Source organism: Phaenicophaeus curvirostris, chromosome 9, assembly GCF_032191515.1.
Source record: "Phaenicophaeus curvirostris isolate KB17595 chromosome 9, BPBGC_Pcur_1.0, whole genome shotgun sequence".
NCBI classification, from domain to species: Eukaryota; Metazoa; Chordata; class Aves; order Cuculiformes; family Cuculidae; genus Phaenicophaeus; species Phaenicophaeus curvirostris.
Window position 1 is genome coordinate 11,061,295 of NC_091400.1, and position 13,973 is coordinate 11,075,267.

The 13,973-nt window shown below is 40.0% G+C and overlaps 1 protein-coding gene across 2 annotated transcripts in view; it reads left to right on the top strand.

Annotated features, from left to right (window-relative positions):
* INPP5F (inositol polyphosphate-5-phosphatase F) overlaps nt 1-13,973 on the top strand; it is a 43,401-nt gene that overhangs the window by 23,247 nt on the left and 6,181 nt on the right. For both annotated transcript variants that reach the window (XM_069863718.1, XM_069863719.1), the window contains exons 6-16: nt 376-432; nt 1,925-2,123; nt 4,530-4,709; nt 5,527-5,594; nt 6,006-6,130; nt 7,456-7,533; nt 8,282-8,402; nt 10,399-10,527; nt 12,033-12,150; nt 12,674-12,872; nt 13,854-13,925. In XM_069863718.1, the coding sequence (XP_069719819.1) occupies nt 376-432; nt 1,925-2,123; nt 4,530-4,709; nt 5,527-5,594; nt 6,006-6,130; nt 7,456-7,533; nt 8,282-8,402; nt 10,399-10,527; nt 12,033-12,150; nt 12,674-12,872; nt 13,854-13,925 (1,346 nt within the window). The remainder of the gene's footprint in view (nt 1-375; nt 433-1,924; nt 2,124-4,529; nt 4,710-5,526; nt 5,595-6,005; nt 6,131-7,455; nt 7,534-8,281; nt 8,403-10,398; nt 10,528-12,032; nt 12,151-12,673; nt 12,873-13,853; nt 13,926-13,973) is intronic.

A 13,973-nucleotide genomic window follows, 5' to 3' on the forward strand; every position in this document is an offset into this window, starting at 1 on the left:
GTGACAGCCTGGCCAAAGTTGCCCAGGAAAGTCGTGGCTGCCCCATACCTGGAGGTGTTCAAGGCCAGGTTGGATGGGGCTTTGAGCAATGTGATGCAGTGGGCAGGGGGCGGGACTGGATGGGCTTTGGGGTCCTTTCCAAGTGAAACCATTTTGTGGTTCTATGATGTTGCCCTGTAACCAGCTTCAGTGCAAAGAAGTGAAACAAAAGCTTCCAAGCAGCACATCCTGAGCCGGGGCTATTGTATTCAAGAGCAGTGGTCACTAAATTTATATGTACAGATGTAGTGAATAGCATTGATGTCTTTACCAAAGCTATTTATTGCACAATCTTAAATAAAATATTGTAAAACCTGCTATTTTTGTTACAAACAGGTTGATGATAGATTCTTTTGGAATAAGCACATGATTGAAGATCTCGTCAGCATTGATGTGAGTCTTATTTCTAACAACATCTATGTGTATTATGAGAATGATTCTTTAGTTTTAGTTGAAATGTTTACTTAAGGCCTCATAGGCATTTACTTAAAAACCTGCCTGGCAGCCGGGTCAGGATCAGGGCTGTGCCTCCTGAAGCTGAGCAGCTGGCACTCCCTTCTTCCCTGAGCCAGCGTTCTAGTTAGGCTGTGATCATTGGTAATGAATGATCATTAACTCAGCTTAAAACTTGATTAAAGTAAAACAGCACAGAGTAATTTGATGTGTGATATGTTTGTGCTGATTTTTGAAAGTTAACTTAAGGTGTATTTGTCTGTGACATGGGTTATTCCTGTACACAACTGATTATTCAGTAAAAAGGAGTCAGAAAAGAGAGAAATTCTGAATTCCAAAATCTCAAGACAGGATTTTTGCCTCCCTAAGTGTAGGATACTATTTGTCTCCTTGAACAGGGCAGCTGATCAGTGTAACAATAGTGTAGAACAAGTTATTCTGAAGAGCTATTTAGAATAGCAGTGAGAGCATTTTCAAACAATGAAACATAGAACAACTAGTCCTCTTCTTCAATATGTAAGGTCACTCCATTTTAAATTAGCTTCTAGATAAAAGACTGAGTTACTTACTATTATGTGCCAGGTTAGGTCAAGTCTTAGGTTCTTTTAAAGATGACAGTGGGCATCTTGCCTTATGCCTTGCCTCTCTCTTTTGTTATTGATTTTATATACTCTGTTGCTTATGCAGAGAAGGTTGCTTATAATGCAGGAGTTTAGTTTTATTTTTATTTTAAGATACAAATGGATAACCTTGAATTAGTATGGAACTAGGAACTAAATTCTGTTTGAGAAACTGAGATTTTTAGAGTGACAAAGCACTAATGTGCGGAACCCTGAACCAATTGGCTTAGGTACAAAGTTGACTCAGATAAAGCTGATGTGGAAAATGGCTATAACAGCATTTCACTTTCAAATTTTTAGCTATTACCTATAGAAATCTAATACGCAAAGCTGCCTTAAAGCAGAAACTAGATAATAAATTACCAGTATTTGCTGCTCTGTCTGAACTGACTGCCTTTGTCTTTGACAGGAGAAGTTACTACTTTAAGCTTTTAATGTGTTTAAACGTCAAATGTGATATTGTATGAAGACTCCCTTTGGGGAAGGGGGAAAAGAAGCTTTTAAACTGTAGGGTTCTTGTCAATCCCTAGATAGCTGGGAGATGTTTTTGCTGTGCCTTGATTCAGCTTGCTTATTCTCCACAAATAAATCTTAGGTTGGTTGCTTGTTCCCAATTTAAAACTTGTGTGGCTAATGCTGGAATAAGTGAGGGAAAATAATAATGAGGAGAAATTCTGAAATAAGGATATGGCAAAAAGTTGTTAAAATGTGAAAAGCATGTGAAGCTACTGTTTATAAACATGAGAAATGGCCGAAATAATTGTAGGCAATGTAGAACCAACAAGAATGTAAATGTTTTTTGTAACCTTCAGAATGCTGAAGTGGACTTCTGGATTATACCCATCATACAAGGATTTGTGCAAATTGAAGAGCTTGTAGTAAACTATAGTGAATCTTCTGATGATGATAAGAGCAGTCCTGAAACTCCTCCTCAGGAATCAACTTGTGTAGATGACATTCATCCGACATTTCTGGTGGCACTTATTTCACGCCGGAGTCGGCACAGAGCTGGTAGGCAAATGTAGCTGAAGACATTGGGGTTGTTCCTGAACAGCAGAGAGGGATAAAGATAAACTTGGCAGAGTGCTGTGGTGTTCAGGAGATGGTCAGCTCTTGTCAAAGTGTGTGCTGCAGCCTTTCCGGCTTGTAAGAGGAAAGGAAAAAGCTGGAGTGCCTACAACCCAATACGGCTGGTTGGAGTGGGTACTAAGTGAGCTTCACTGGTCTGCTCTTGGGCCCTGAAGTTATCTGAGGGCATTGGCTCTGAGGCAGCAGCTTGGATTTGATGATCTCAAAGATCTTTTCCAGCCAAATGGTTCTGATTCTCTAAAGTTCCATCTTTGCAAAGAGCACCTTGGTGAGGACCTTGTGTACATCTCTGTCCTGATGTATTTCGATCAGCTGGGGCGGGAGTTAGATTTTCCAAGTCTTCCTTCAAGGGCTTGGCAGCAGCTGAATAGAAACTTGAAAAGGCATGCCTGCATCCCAGGAGATATTTAGGTAGGTCCAAGGTGTGAAATAAGAACCGTGCTTTGGCCGTACACTTTATTTGATGTATTCTAATAGCAGCAAGGTAAACAAACAATATTCCCTGTCCTCAGGAGCACAAAAAGACTGAATCACATGAATCACACTTTACCAACTCTTAAGCCTTTTTAGTCTGTCATTTTTTTTTTTTTAAGATATTCTCTACTGTGTCTGACTCTTCCTGCATAGTTAGGTTTTTAACATACTGAAACAAGAGAAAAAGCCTGGTGAGCTCTACCTCATGCGGGACTGGCCTTTGTACCACAGCTTGCTTCAATGCATTTAATCCAATTCCCAGCAAAATTACTTACCAGAACAACTCAGAGTCAATATTTGAGGGCTTTGCAGTAGTGTCTAGTTTGCAGTGTGCCTTATTTGTACTGAATTGTTTTACCGATACAGAAACTGAATCGCAGAGGGTAAATTGCTTATTGATTTCCTCTTATTATTCATGACACCATGTTCATCTGGTTGCTAGTCCAGAGTATAAACTGTGTTGAACTTTCTCCCTTGACACAAAAAGGTTGTTTCAGTAAATTGATAAAATGCTTTTATGAATAGTTACAGGATTAAGTGTATTTTTAATTTAAATCTGTAATATATCATTTTAGCCTGGAGTTCAAAGTGTGTTCGTTTCTGAAATATTCTAGTTAAAAGAAACAGATGCACTCCCAAAACCAGAGGAAACACTGCTCCGAAAGGCTAAGATGATTCTATGTTAAATACATGGATTCTTTGTGTCAGGGAGCTTTGAGCTCAGGGAGCTTTTAGAGAAAAATAACCCCTGCACCAAATTATCAGTGTAGCCAAGACCCTAAGGAGAGATATCATGAGATAAAGGAAGAGAGCTGCTTGTAAGGTTAGGAGAGCAGGAATCTGGTGACTGCAAAAGCTGAGACAGCAGAAGTAAGGAAGCCTAAGTTTCCTGTGCAACGATTTAGTTTGGGATTTGGTGTAACAGCCCCTGTTGTTGGCAGGACATATATAAAGGGTGTCTGATTTAGGCTAAAAGCCTAAAATCTCCCTTCTAATTAAATGTTGAGAAATTGCTTTGATGTTTTGTGACCCTATAAAGGTGTCTGATGGATATTTTACGTTCCTTTCACTTCCCTGTCTCTGACTTCTTCCCTTCTTTCGTTCAGCCCACAGTTAGTGCTGTTGGGGTTCATTTCAAAGCCTCAGTCCATTGCTACTTCAGGACTTGTTTGTGTTCCGATTCTGGGGAACTTGTTGTAAACCATGGCATTGAGTCTTTCACCAAACTTTTTATATGCTCCCTCCCCTTCCCTTGCCACCACTTACGTCCTTTCTGAAATAGTAATGAATTTGAATGAAGGCTGCGCAAACCTCCACGTGCAGACACTTACCTCTGCTGGTTAATGACAAGATCAGAGGTGGCTGGGCAAAACTGGGTACTCAGAAGAGCAGAATCTGTTCTTTATGTGCAGAATGAGTTATACAGGTTAAAACAAGGCAGGAGAAGTCTTCTCCTCAGTGGAACGGGCATTGGGCTGCTTGTGAGATCACTTGTTGTAAAAGGTGGAGCAGCTGTCAGTAAACGTGGCCATTGGGTTTATGGAAAATACTGAGCACTAAAGTAAAACAGAACAAGTAGTAATGTGTCCTTTAGAAGGGACTGACTATATCCGTGTCTTTGTAGTACCAGTAGACGGCTCTGCCCTGCCAGCTTACTTTCTGCTGCTCAGTAAATAAACTTGATCCTTCTGGTCAACGTAACTTTTGGGGATTGGACTAGGATTGGAATGACTTTTACCATTGATCATGGATTTTGGCTAGAACTCTCGTTACTCTTGTAAAAACCAGTAACCAAAGTTATTTATGTTTAAGACTAATACTTAAATATGAACTCATTGTTCTCATTCCTCCTAGGAATGCGGTATAAGCGAAGAGGCGTTGATAAAAATGGAAATGTAGCAAATTATGTTGAGACGGAGCAACTGATTCATGTTCATAATCATACTCTTTCGTTTATACAAACAAGAGGCTCTGTGCCTGTTTTCTGGAGCCAAGTTGGATATAGATATAACCCACGGCCCCGCCTGGACAAGAGTAAGTATTTGAGCAGAACGCCTAAAGATCAGAGTTCCCTTGAAAATGGGTTCCTTGGGGTGTTGCTTCACTGCTAGCGCTTCGGTGGCACTCGCTGAAAGCCAGGAAAAAGAGTAATGACTTGACTCCAGTTAACTCCTGCTCTAATTGCAGCCTGACTTCTTGTCCCTTGTCAATTCCAGCAGGTCTTAAGCCTCAATATTTAATGAAGTACCTGTTTTATGTTGCACTGTTTTCTGGGGCTAGGAAGGGAGACAGTCTGGCTTTCTCTTTTGAGAACCTGCTTAGACATTGATGTCTTACAAATATCTTTGTCCACAAAGCCAACTTATGCTGAGGTTTCTTCTTTGTTAAGAACTGCTATTTTGACGTAAGAAAATGTGGACATGTCATACAACATCAGTTTTGTATCATGCTTTTGTCTTCTCTGAAATGAATTACTATCTAGTGGGCTTTGTCAGATCCAAATTGCTGCCTTTTCCACTCAAAGGTAACGCAAAAACCAAGCTATGTAAGAGTATTGATAAGGCTGTGGCAAATCTTGATGCTTGTATGAACTAGGTGTTCATAGCTTGAGCTTTCTCAAGAGGTCAATAAAGTCTTCTCCAGGTTTAGCTTTGTAAAGGAGAAAGTTCTTTTGGAAGGAAGCTGTGTTCATGATCTGCTATGAAGATTGTGGAAGTGAAAATGTTAATAAATTAATAAAGTGAGGAAAAGAAAAATAAACCACCTCCCAATCCCCTCCCCCCAATATTTGCGCATGATTTAATGCTTCAAAACTGGACTTGCTGGTGAACACGGTGTCTCTGCCTTGCAGGTGAAAGTGAAACCATGCCTTGTTTTCGTGCCCACTTTGAAGAACAGCTGAAAAATTACAAAAAGCAGGTGAGTGCTATGTGATAAAACAATCATCTTGGGATGTAAGTTCACGGTTTTAGTTTGTTTTCCTTGTTGGTGATATGAGTTGGGGTTTTTTAGAATCTCATTGACAATTGGCAGTGTTGTACGTAAATAGAATTTTACTAAGTTTTTCAAGTATCCTTGTAAGTGACCTCTAAAAACCAGCAATAACTTACAGCAGTGGGTTGAAACCTGCTTTTTTTGTGTGTCTTGTGAACTTATAGCTGCTCTGTGTTAAAATTGAAGCAGACACTGTTGGAGCTTGTTTGATCTTGGGTACAATCTTAAAGACTGTCTTCTGTGGAATTATGTACAAGTCTTTAACTCTTGAGCTATTTGTTATTTCATGGTGTGTATCTAAACACGTGACAAGTCTTAAATTAACCTTTTGAACAGGTTATTATTAATTTGGTGGATCAAGCTGGCAGAGAGAAGATTATTGGAGACGCTTACCTTAAACAAGTTCTTCTGTACAACAATGCAAATCTGACTTACGTTTCATTTGACTTCCACGAACACTGGTAAGAAACCTTTTAAAAATGTCACTTTGCATCTGTATTAGCATGAAATGAGAGTAGAAGGGAGGACGAAAGCCATTGTTATTTGTACTTCTGCATGAAACGCTCTTTAAACAGGAAGAATGCATGTTGTAAGCTAAAGCACTATGACAGTTCAAGTTTGGATAACTGAGCACTGCTGTTTGTTGATCTTGTGTCCGTGACCTGTTCAATATGCAGCTATTTGTTAGGCAAAGCTTAGAGGTTGTTATGCATTTTAAGGCAGAGAGTTTCCTTAAACATGCTATGAATGTAAAGCTGTGGCTGACCTGCTTTTCAAATGATAATGTTCTGCTTTTTAACTGCAAGCCTCTTCTGACTCTGGCTTGTTTCTCTGCCATAGGATGGGTTCTTTCTGAACCCTGGTGCTATTGTTCTGTTATGAAATACACTGAATTTTGTTTTAATTCAGAATGAATAGGCGCTCTCTTCACGACTGCTCAGATGTTGCCATGGTCTGAAGCAGTGTGCACGTGCTCACATGTGTGCTCTGTCGTGCAGGCATGTAGTTCTCATGCTGCCCTCAAGCAAACTGCATTTGTGCACATATATGGGGTTTAAAAACTCTGGTTTAATCTTCATTTCCTAACTTAATCTAGGGATTGCATCTGGCCTGGAAAAGCAAGCATTACTGACTGAATAAGTATGTCATTAGTGGATATCTCTGAGGTGGGGGAAGGGAAAAACGTCTCAAAATAGCAGTGGCTTTTAAGAGACTGCTTTTCAGTAGCACTACGGGCATTGGAATTGTTTGATAGTTACTCTTTTGTTTAAATGAGCTCTCATTTTGATTTGTTTGCTCTTCTACAAAATGCTGTGGTAACAGGACTGTTTCTTTTCTATGCTGTGAGCATGAGTGAATAGAGAACAACATAGAAAACTGGGGAAGGAGCAGATGATATGTCTTCAGGTGTTTATTCTGTAGATTAACAGGTAAAGCAGGGCAGGCCATCCCAGTTTCTAATCTATAGCGCTTACTTTTGTTCAGACTGTGCCTAAAATGAGAACAGAATGTTGCAAATAGCGGAATAGTGTGTTCTTCTTTATGGAAGCAGCATCCAAGAATGCAAATTCTTGAGAATTTAAAGATCTGAGTCTCTTGCCTTGGATTTTGATACTGAACTGTACTTGAAAATACTCCTGAATATTGACTGCTCTTCAAAAGTTTATTGAATGTCTGTGTCTCCCACTTAGCCACAATGTTATCTTTATTAACATTGCGAGTAATTAGTGTAGTGGGTTTTCTTTACTTAATTCAAACTTAACTGCTGTGAAATTCTGTGTTTTAGCCGAGGAATGAAGTTTGAAAATGTTCAAACACTGACTGATGCTATTCATGATATCATTCTGGACATGAAGTGGTGCTGGTAGGTACTTTGCTATTTTCAGACCAGTATGAATTATTTGTAGAGAAAAATAAACCGGTGCATATTCAGAGGCCTTGATTTTGCGTAACTGGTGTGTTTAATACCCTTCTCCCCGTGCCCAGCTTATTGTGTTCTGAAATATTGGTGTTCTACATGCATAACAGCAAAAATTCTTGGACACTGTGTTCTGCCTGAGGCTTTACTGTGTTTAACACTTTAGGGTTTATTAAATATGAGATATTTAACATGGAAGACTTTGTATTTGGCCCACAAACTGCAGAACGTCAGCCTTTAGTGTTGGAAACAGTCGGCATGTTTGCCCTTTAGCTTGTACTGATTAAAGCTCATTCGTTTTGGGAATGAGTGTGGCTGCAGTCTGTCATCAGTTACTGCACATTCTCTGTATGTGTTACGTGACGTGTTGCTGTCATTACTGTTGGTTTCTAAGCTTTTGAAATTAAGTGCCTTCTGAAATCTCAGGTGTGAATTGGATTCAGATTTGGATTCAAATTCAGATTCCATACTGAGTTTGTGTCCCCAGTAGCATGTGTTGGATATCTGGCCCAGACAAAAGAGGAGAACGGGTGGGAACACAAAGAGTTAATTCTAAGTGGGATGTGCTGGGACGATGAAGGGAGCCATTAAATAGTATTTTATGTGTAATGTTTTCTGCTGTTTGCGCAAGCTGATAAGTTACACTGGATTTTAAATGTCTCCGTCTGTTTTTGCTCTGTGTTTCTCTTGAAAGGGTTGATCAAGCTGGTGTGATCTGCAAACAGGAAGGGATTTTTAGAGTTAACTGCATGGACTGCCTGGATCGTACCAACGTTGTGCAGGCCGCGATTGCAAGAGTGGTCATGGAACAGCAGGCACGTATAATGGACTTCTTCAAGCACTGAGAACCTCAGGACTTAATTGTTATTCATGGGGAAATGTGTGTGTTTGAAAAATGCCAAAGTAACCCATACTGAAAAGGATCTTTGCAAAGTTCTTGGAGAGCTATGAGGCTGGAAGTAATGTGCGCAGCTAAAATAAGTTGGCATCACTGTTTCAGAATGAATTCTGATTCTCGTCAGAGAGGCAATGACTGCCCACATCTTGGAGAGGATTCTCTTGTTTTGATTTAGCCCTTCTAATTGAAGCTGTGCCGCAATAGAAAGTTTAATAACACAGTGCCTCCCCCCTGTAAATCCATCTGCCAAATGTGATATTAAAGGACTAAAATCTAACTAGACGTCAGGTGCGATTTTAGTTGCTTTGAAGCGAAATACTGTGGTGCAGGTGGTAGGGAGGTTAGTTTTATCTTTTTTGTGTAGAGGAATAATTAATGATTTAAATATCCCACGTAGTTGACTGCTATGCTCTGGAATAGCTCTCCCTGTACAGGGAAGGCATTTCTAAGCAAACAGAGTTCTTGCTTTAGTCTTCCTCCTTGCTCTGCTGTTTGATGTGGAAGCTCAGGGATGGTTGTCTTCCCTTGTGAAGGGTTCATAGTACTGTAACTGAAACTTTACAGTCCTGCCCAAAATGAACAAACCTGACTGTGCTTAAAGTGAAGGATAGAGGGTGAAGTGGGTCCTTTGTTAAGATGAAGACAGAAGGGCTCTGTTCAGTACCTGCAGTTCCAGTTTGTCCTCTGCTTTTATGAACTGCTAACAATGGAGTATTGGGAACAAGGGGTGGGACTAACAATCCCATGGTTATTTTAGAACAGAATTTCTATAGATACTGGCCCTGTGAGTTCAAGGGCAATCCTTCATATAGATTGCTGTGAAGAGACTTCACTCCTTGTTGCTGTAGCATTAGCTTGTGATGTGCTATACCTTATTATAGCTGGAGTGTTCGGGATCCATTCATGTCTGGAATGCCCAGACGTTGGAAGGAGACTGACATGAAGTGGAAGATGAAGGATTACACTTAAATTTCCCTTTTGCACTTCTTTGGAACCACAGAACTTGTTACCTCAGCTGGGAGCTAGATAGGACTTTCAAAGTCTGTGAACAGACTGGTACAAATTTTCACCTCACTCGCAGAGTGTTTGAGTAGTTTTATATTTGCTGTAGATTCAGTTTTGGGTGTGATTTAGTCCAGGTTATCCCTGCAGTTGACCTAACATTTAGTAACTCCATTGCAGTTATATATGTGCCGCTTTACCACTTAGTGTGTGTAAAAGGAGTTCAGCTTGTACCCAAGACTTACCTTGGACAAAACTGAAGTGCTGGTTGTTCTGAAGAGCAAGATACCTTACTTTCAGTACCAGTGTTAAATTAACTGTCCAACATGCATGAGCATTAATAATACAAAATATGAAGTAATTTTAAGGTTTTGTTTTGGAGGAGGAGCAGGTTTGAAGGTGGTGCTGCCACATTTGCTTTAGCATCTAGAACCAAAAGATTAAGACTCTGGTGTGCATTTTCTCGTAACTTGGAAGAGTTTCCATTTCTTTTTGTTCAGACCGTAGTCATGAATGCCTTTGCAGGAGAAGACATTATTTATCAATGTTTATCCATGCTGAAATTCTGTGATGTCTGTTCTTTTGATAATTCTCTGTAGAATGAAGAAACACTTCCCGCATCTTGAATAATCCAGAGTAACTGATTTTCCTTCAGCTAATTTTTAAGATTGACTGCTACATCCATAATGAATGTATCACTGCTGCATCCAGTGATGTGATGTTTAACAATGAATTAGCTATTCATTGCTAGCAATTAATTTAGTCTCACAAATTAGCAGAATGAGGGTTTTTTTCATATATAGAACTTAATTAAATGCTTGGCAAGTGTTCCCGTTTTCTTGTATTGAGTTCTGATATTGAGAATGATTTTTATCTTGACTCTTTTTATTAACGTGCATATCAAATTCCAGCTGAAAAAACTGGGTGTGATGCCACCAGAGCAGCCTTTGCCTGTGAAATGCAACAGAATCTACCAGATAATTTGGGCGAACAACGGAGATGCCATCAGCAGGCAGTATGCTGGCACAGCAGCCCTAAAGGTACTGGATGAGGAGTGTTATCTGCTCAGGTGATTGCAGTACGTTCTGTTACAGGTTTTATGTCCAACGAAGAACTGTACGTACCCAAGTCTGCAGAACATTCTGCATGTTCATCTTGAAAAGACATAAAGCCTTTCAATCAAAGAATATTTTGTATCACACTTGGTGAACCGGGTAATAATTCAGTGTCTTGAGTGTCCCAGGCACTGCTGGCTGTGGTTTAACTTCATTCTGTTGGCTTCATGGCTAGATACAAACTGTAACTGAGTTTAACATCACTATTAAGCATGATTTCTGTTGAAATATAAGCATGGTTAAGCAGTTACACTGCTTCAGAGAAACACGCTGAAGTACTGAAGATCAGGATGCGTAGGTAGGAGGGGGATACTAATTAGTTATATTTTTCTAAAGACTTCTCTTAATTAGTTGTAATGCAGTCTGTCTACCAAGGTCAGAAATCTGGTGTGAAACTCCTTACTGTTCAGTCCCCCTGCTTTGAAGTCATAGAGTTTGAGCTTCCTGTGCGTGTGCTCAGCAGCAGAACAGTTTTTAGTATTCCTGGTATTTGGCGTTGTAAAATGCCAAATGGAGATGCTGAACACTTCAGTCTCTTTTGAAATTTCCCTAGTGAACTTTGACTAGTCTTTTACGTTCATCTTTTTAAAAACATAATATACCCCAGCCTGATGTGCTTGTCTCGATTGTAAATATTTGTAACTTTGAAGCACAGAACTCTGTTTATAGGTCTGAATTTTCAGGTGTTCTGCCTCAAGCTTTCTCTACTCACTGTTGAAGTTCATAGTTTGAATTTTTTTGTAGTTCAGCTGTGATATTTCTTTTAACTAAAGTGAAATGCACTTGCGATGTTCTTCATAGCAGTTGGTGTGGCTTTTAGATCTGCTCTGTGCCAGTGGTCACTGTCACTAAAAACAGAATCCTCTAATGAAGTCTAACTACCAAACCAGCTTTTTACTCAACTTCTAAGCCTTTCGTGGCCTAGCAACTTCCTTTTGTTTCTGAGCTTGTGAGGATATGTGCTGTTTTCCTTCAGTGTGTGATGTATGTCTCGTTTTGGTAGCAGAAGCAGAGAAGATGAAAACCATTTTTTTCAGTAAGCTCCAGTCTTCTCTGTTGTTCTGACACTGTTCCTTTTAAAGGCCAAACAATAAGGGTGTTTTTTAAGGTATTCAAGCATCCCAGCGACTGATGTCTTGAAAATGCTGCTTTAATGTTGGCATAATGTCCAGATCACTGTGTTCTGTTAGGACTTTATCTAGAATCATATGTCTGCCAAAAGCCTGAGATACTCTGCAGAGTCGAACATTGTCAGGAGGAGGAGATGTCCTTTGAAAATCAATATATTCAACTTCTTTGTGAAATGGTTACTTGAACATCATTTCTGCGTTGTCATCTATGCAGTTCTGAGTTTGAGTGCCAAAGCTTTTGAGCTGAGATGGCTACTTGAGCATTGCATACGTGCCTGACTTGCATGTTCTGTCTTGTAGGGGGACTTCACGAGGACCGGCGAAAGAAAGCTGGCAGGGGTGATGAAGGATGGAGTTAACTCTGCGAACAGATACTACCTGAATCGTTTCAGGGACGCTTATAGACAAGCAGTCATAGGTAAGAACACAACTTGAACTAAGCCGATCTATGGGGTTTAGAAAGGTTTATTAAAATCAACTTGGCTTATTTTGCTGGCACTTTAGAGCACCTTGAGTGGATATAATGTTCATGTCTGTGTGGTGGACACTGTAAGGAACAGTCATTCTGCATTTGGAGATGAAACAACACTCAGTTCAGAGGGACTGCATGCAGTGTTACTCACTGAAGCATTAGATTCTTCCTTCATTTTAGCATTAACTGTCTTGTAAGATCTCTCTTTTAGACAAACGTAAATTTATGTAGCACCTGTTCCATAAAATGGTCAATCAACTCTTGCATGTCACTGAGAGAAATAAGTGTTAGGCTTACAGTGTTCAGTTTCAGGCAAAGTTCTATTCAGAAAGAATAACTAACCATTCTTTCAAGAGTGTCTGTCTTCAAATATGAAACATTTGGCAGGAATTTAGGAAGCAATCAACAGACCATTGCTGTTTATCACTTCAAACTTGGTTTCTTGTTTGATATTCTGGGTTTTCTTTAGATTTGATGCAGGGTATCCCTGTAACAGAGGATCTCTACTCCATATTTACAAAAGAGAAAGAGCATGAAGCCATGCATAAGGAGAACCTGCGGAGCCATCAGGAACTGATCAGCCAGCTGCTGCAGAGCTACATGAAACTGCTCTTGCCAGATGATGAAAAATTCCATGGAGGGTGGGCACTTATTGACTGCGACCCAAGGTTTGTTGGACAAAGTCATAACTGTTTAACTGCTACTCTGATGCCTCTGTTATTTACTGCTGATGTTAAGTGATTTTGATAGCTGATGTGTTAGCAGAAATCAAGTGGACAGTTTTGTAGAATGACAAGACTCCTTGAAGAAATTGAATGCTTGTAATTGTAAAGGGAAAGGTCCTCTAAGCGTAGGCTTTGGTTCCCGAAGTGCCTTAAGCAATGTCTACTGGAGTCACCTTTGAGACATCACTGAGGAACGCAGATGTTCAGTTAATATTGCCCAAAGGTGACAGGTAGCATGAAGAGAATCTCTAATCACCCTTAGTTGTACAAGGGGCTGTTTGAGGGGCTGCTTGTTCCTTATTGCTTTATGTAACTCGACTTCAAAGCTGTATCCGACCCGACTGAATTCTTGTGAAGTGAGTCAGTAGTAGGAAAGCCTAGATTTCGTGCCATGAGAAGGAGTGCACATAAACTCTAACTACATTGATAAAGCTTCTTATCAAGTTTGGAGTTCACTAACTTGTAAAAGGAAAATAGTGCTTAGATCTTTTGCAGGGTGAACTTCAGCATCTAAAACCAGCAAAGAAGGATGTTATGACAGGTATTCAAAGCACAGACTCGTCACCTTCACTGAGTCAGAGATAGCTTTCCATTTCTCTGTTAAAGTTTTTAATAGCTTGAGGGTTTTCTGTTTATTTTTGGACCTGCTGCTGATCTGTTTGAGCTGTTGGGTAAGAGAGAGAGTTTAAGTGAGTGCACCTATCATATGGTAAATCTAGTGGCACATCATGTGAAGTCTTGCCTAAGCTGTTTTTTCAGTGGCTGTGAGGAGGTACCAGTGTCACGAGATAACACACCGTAACCAAAACCTCTTGTAACGTGCCTTCAGTTGTGAAAGTGTGTCCCTAAAATACTCTGGGGGTGGGTTACAGCTGTGCCAATAAAACCTGCTCCCCTGTATTCATTCTTCTTTCCCTTCCTTAGCCTCATTGATGCCACTCATAAGGATGTGGATGTTCTTCTGTTACTTTCTAATTCTGCGTACTACGTGGCCTAGTAAGTTACCATTCTCTTAACTGCATAATTGATTTCTAGTAGCTTTAG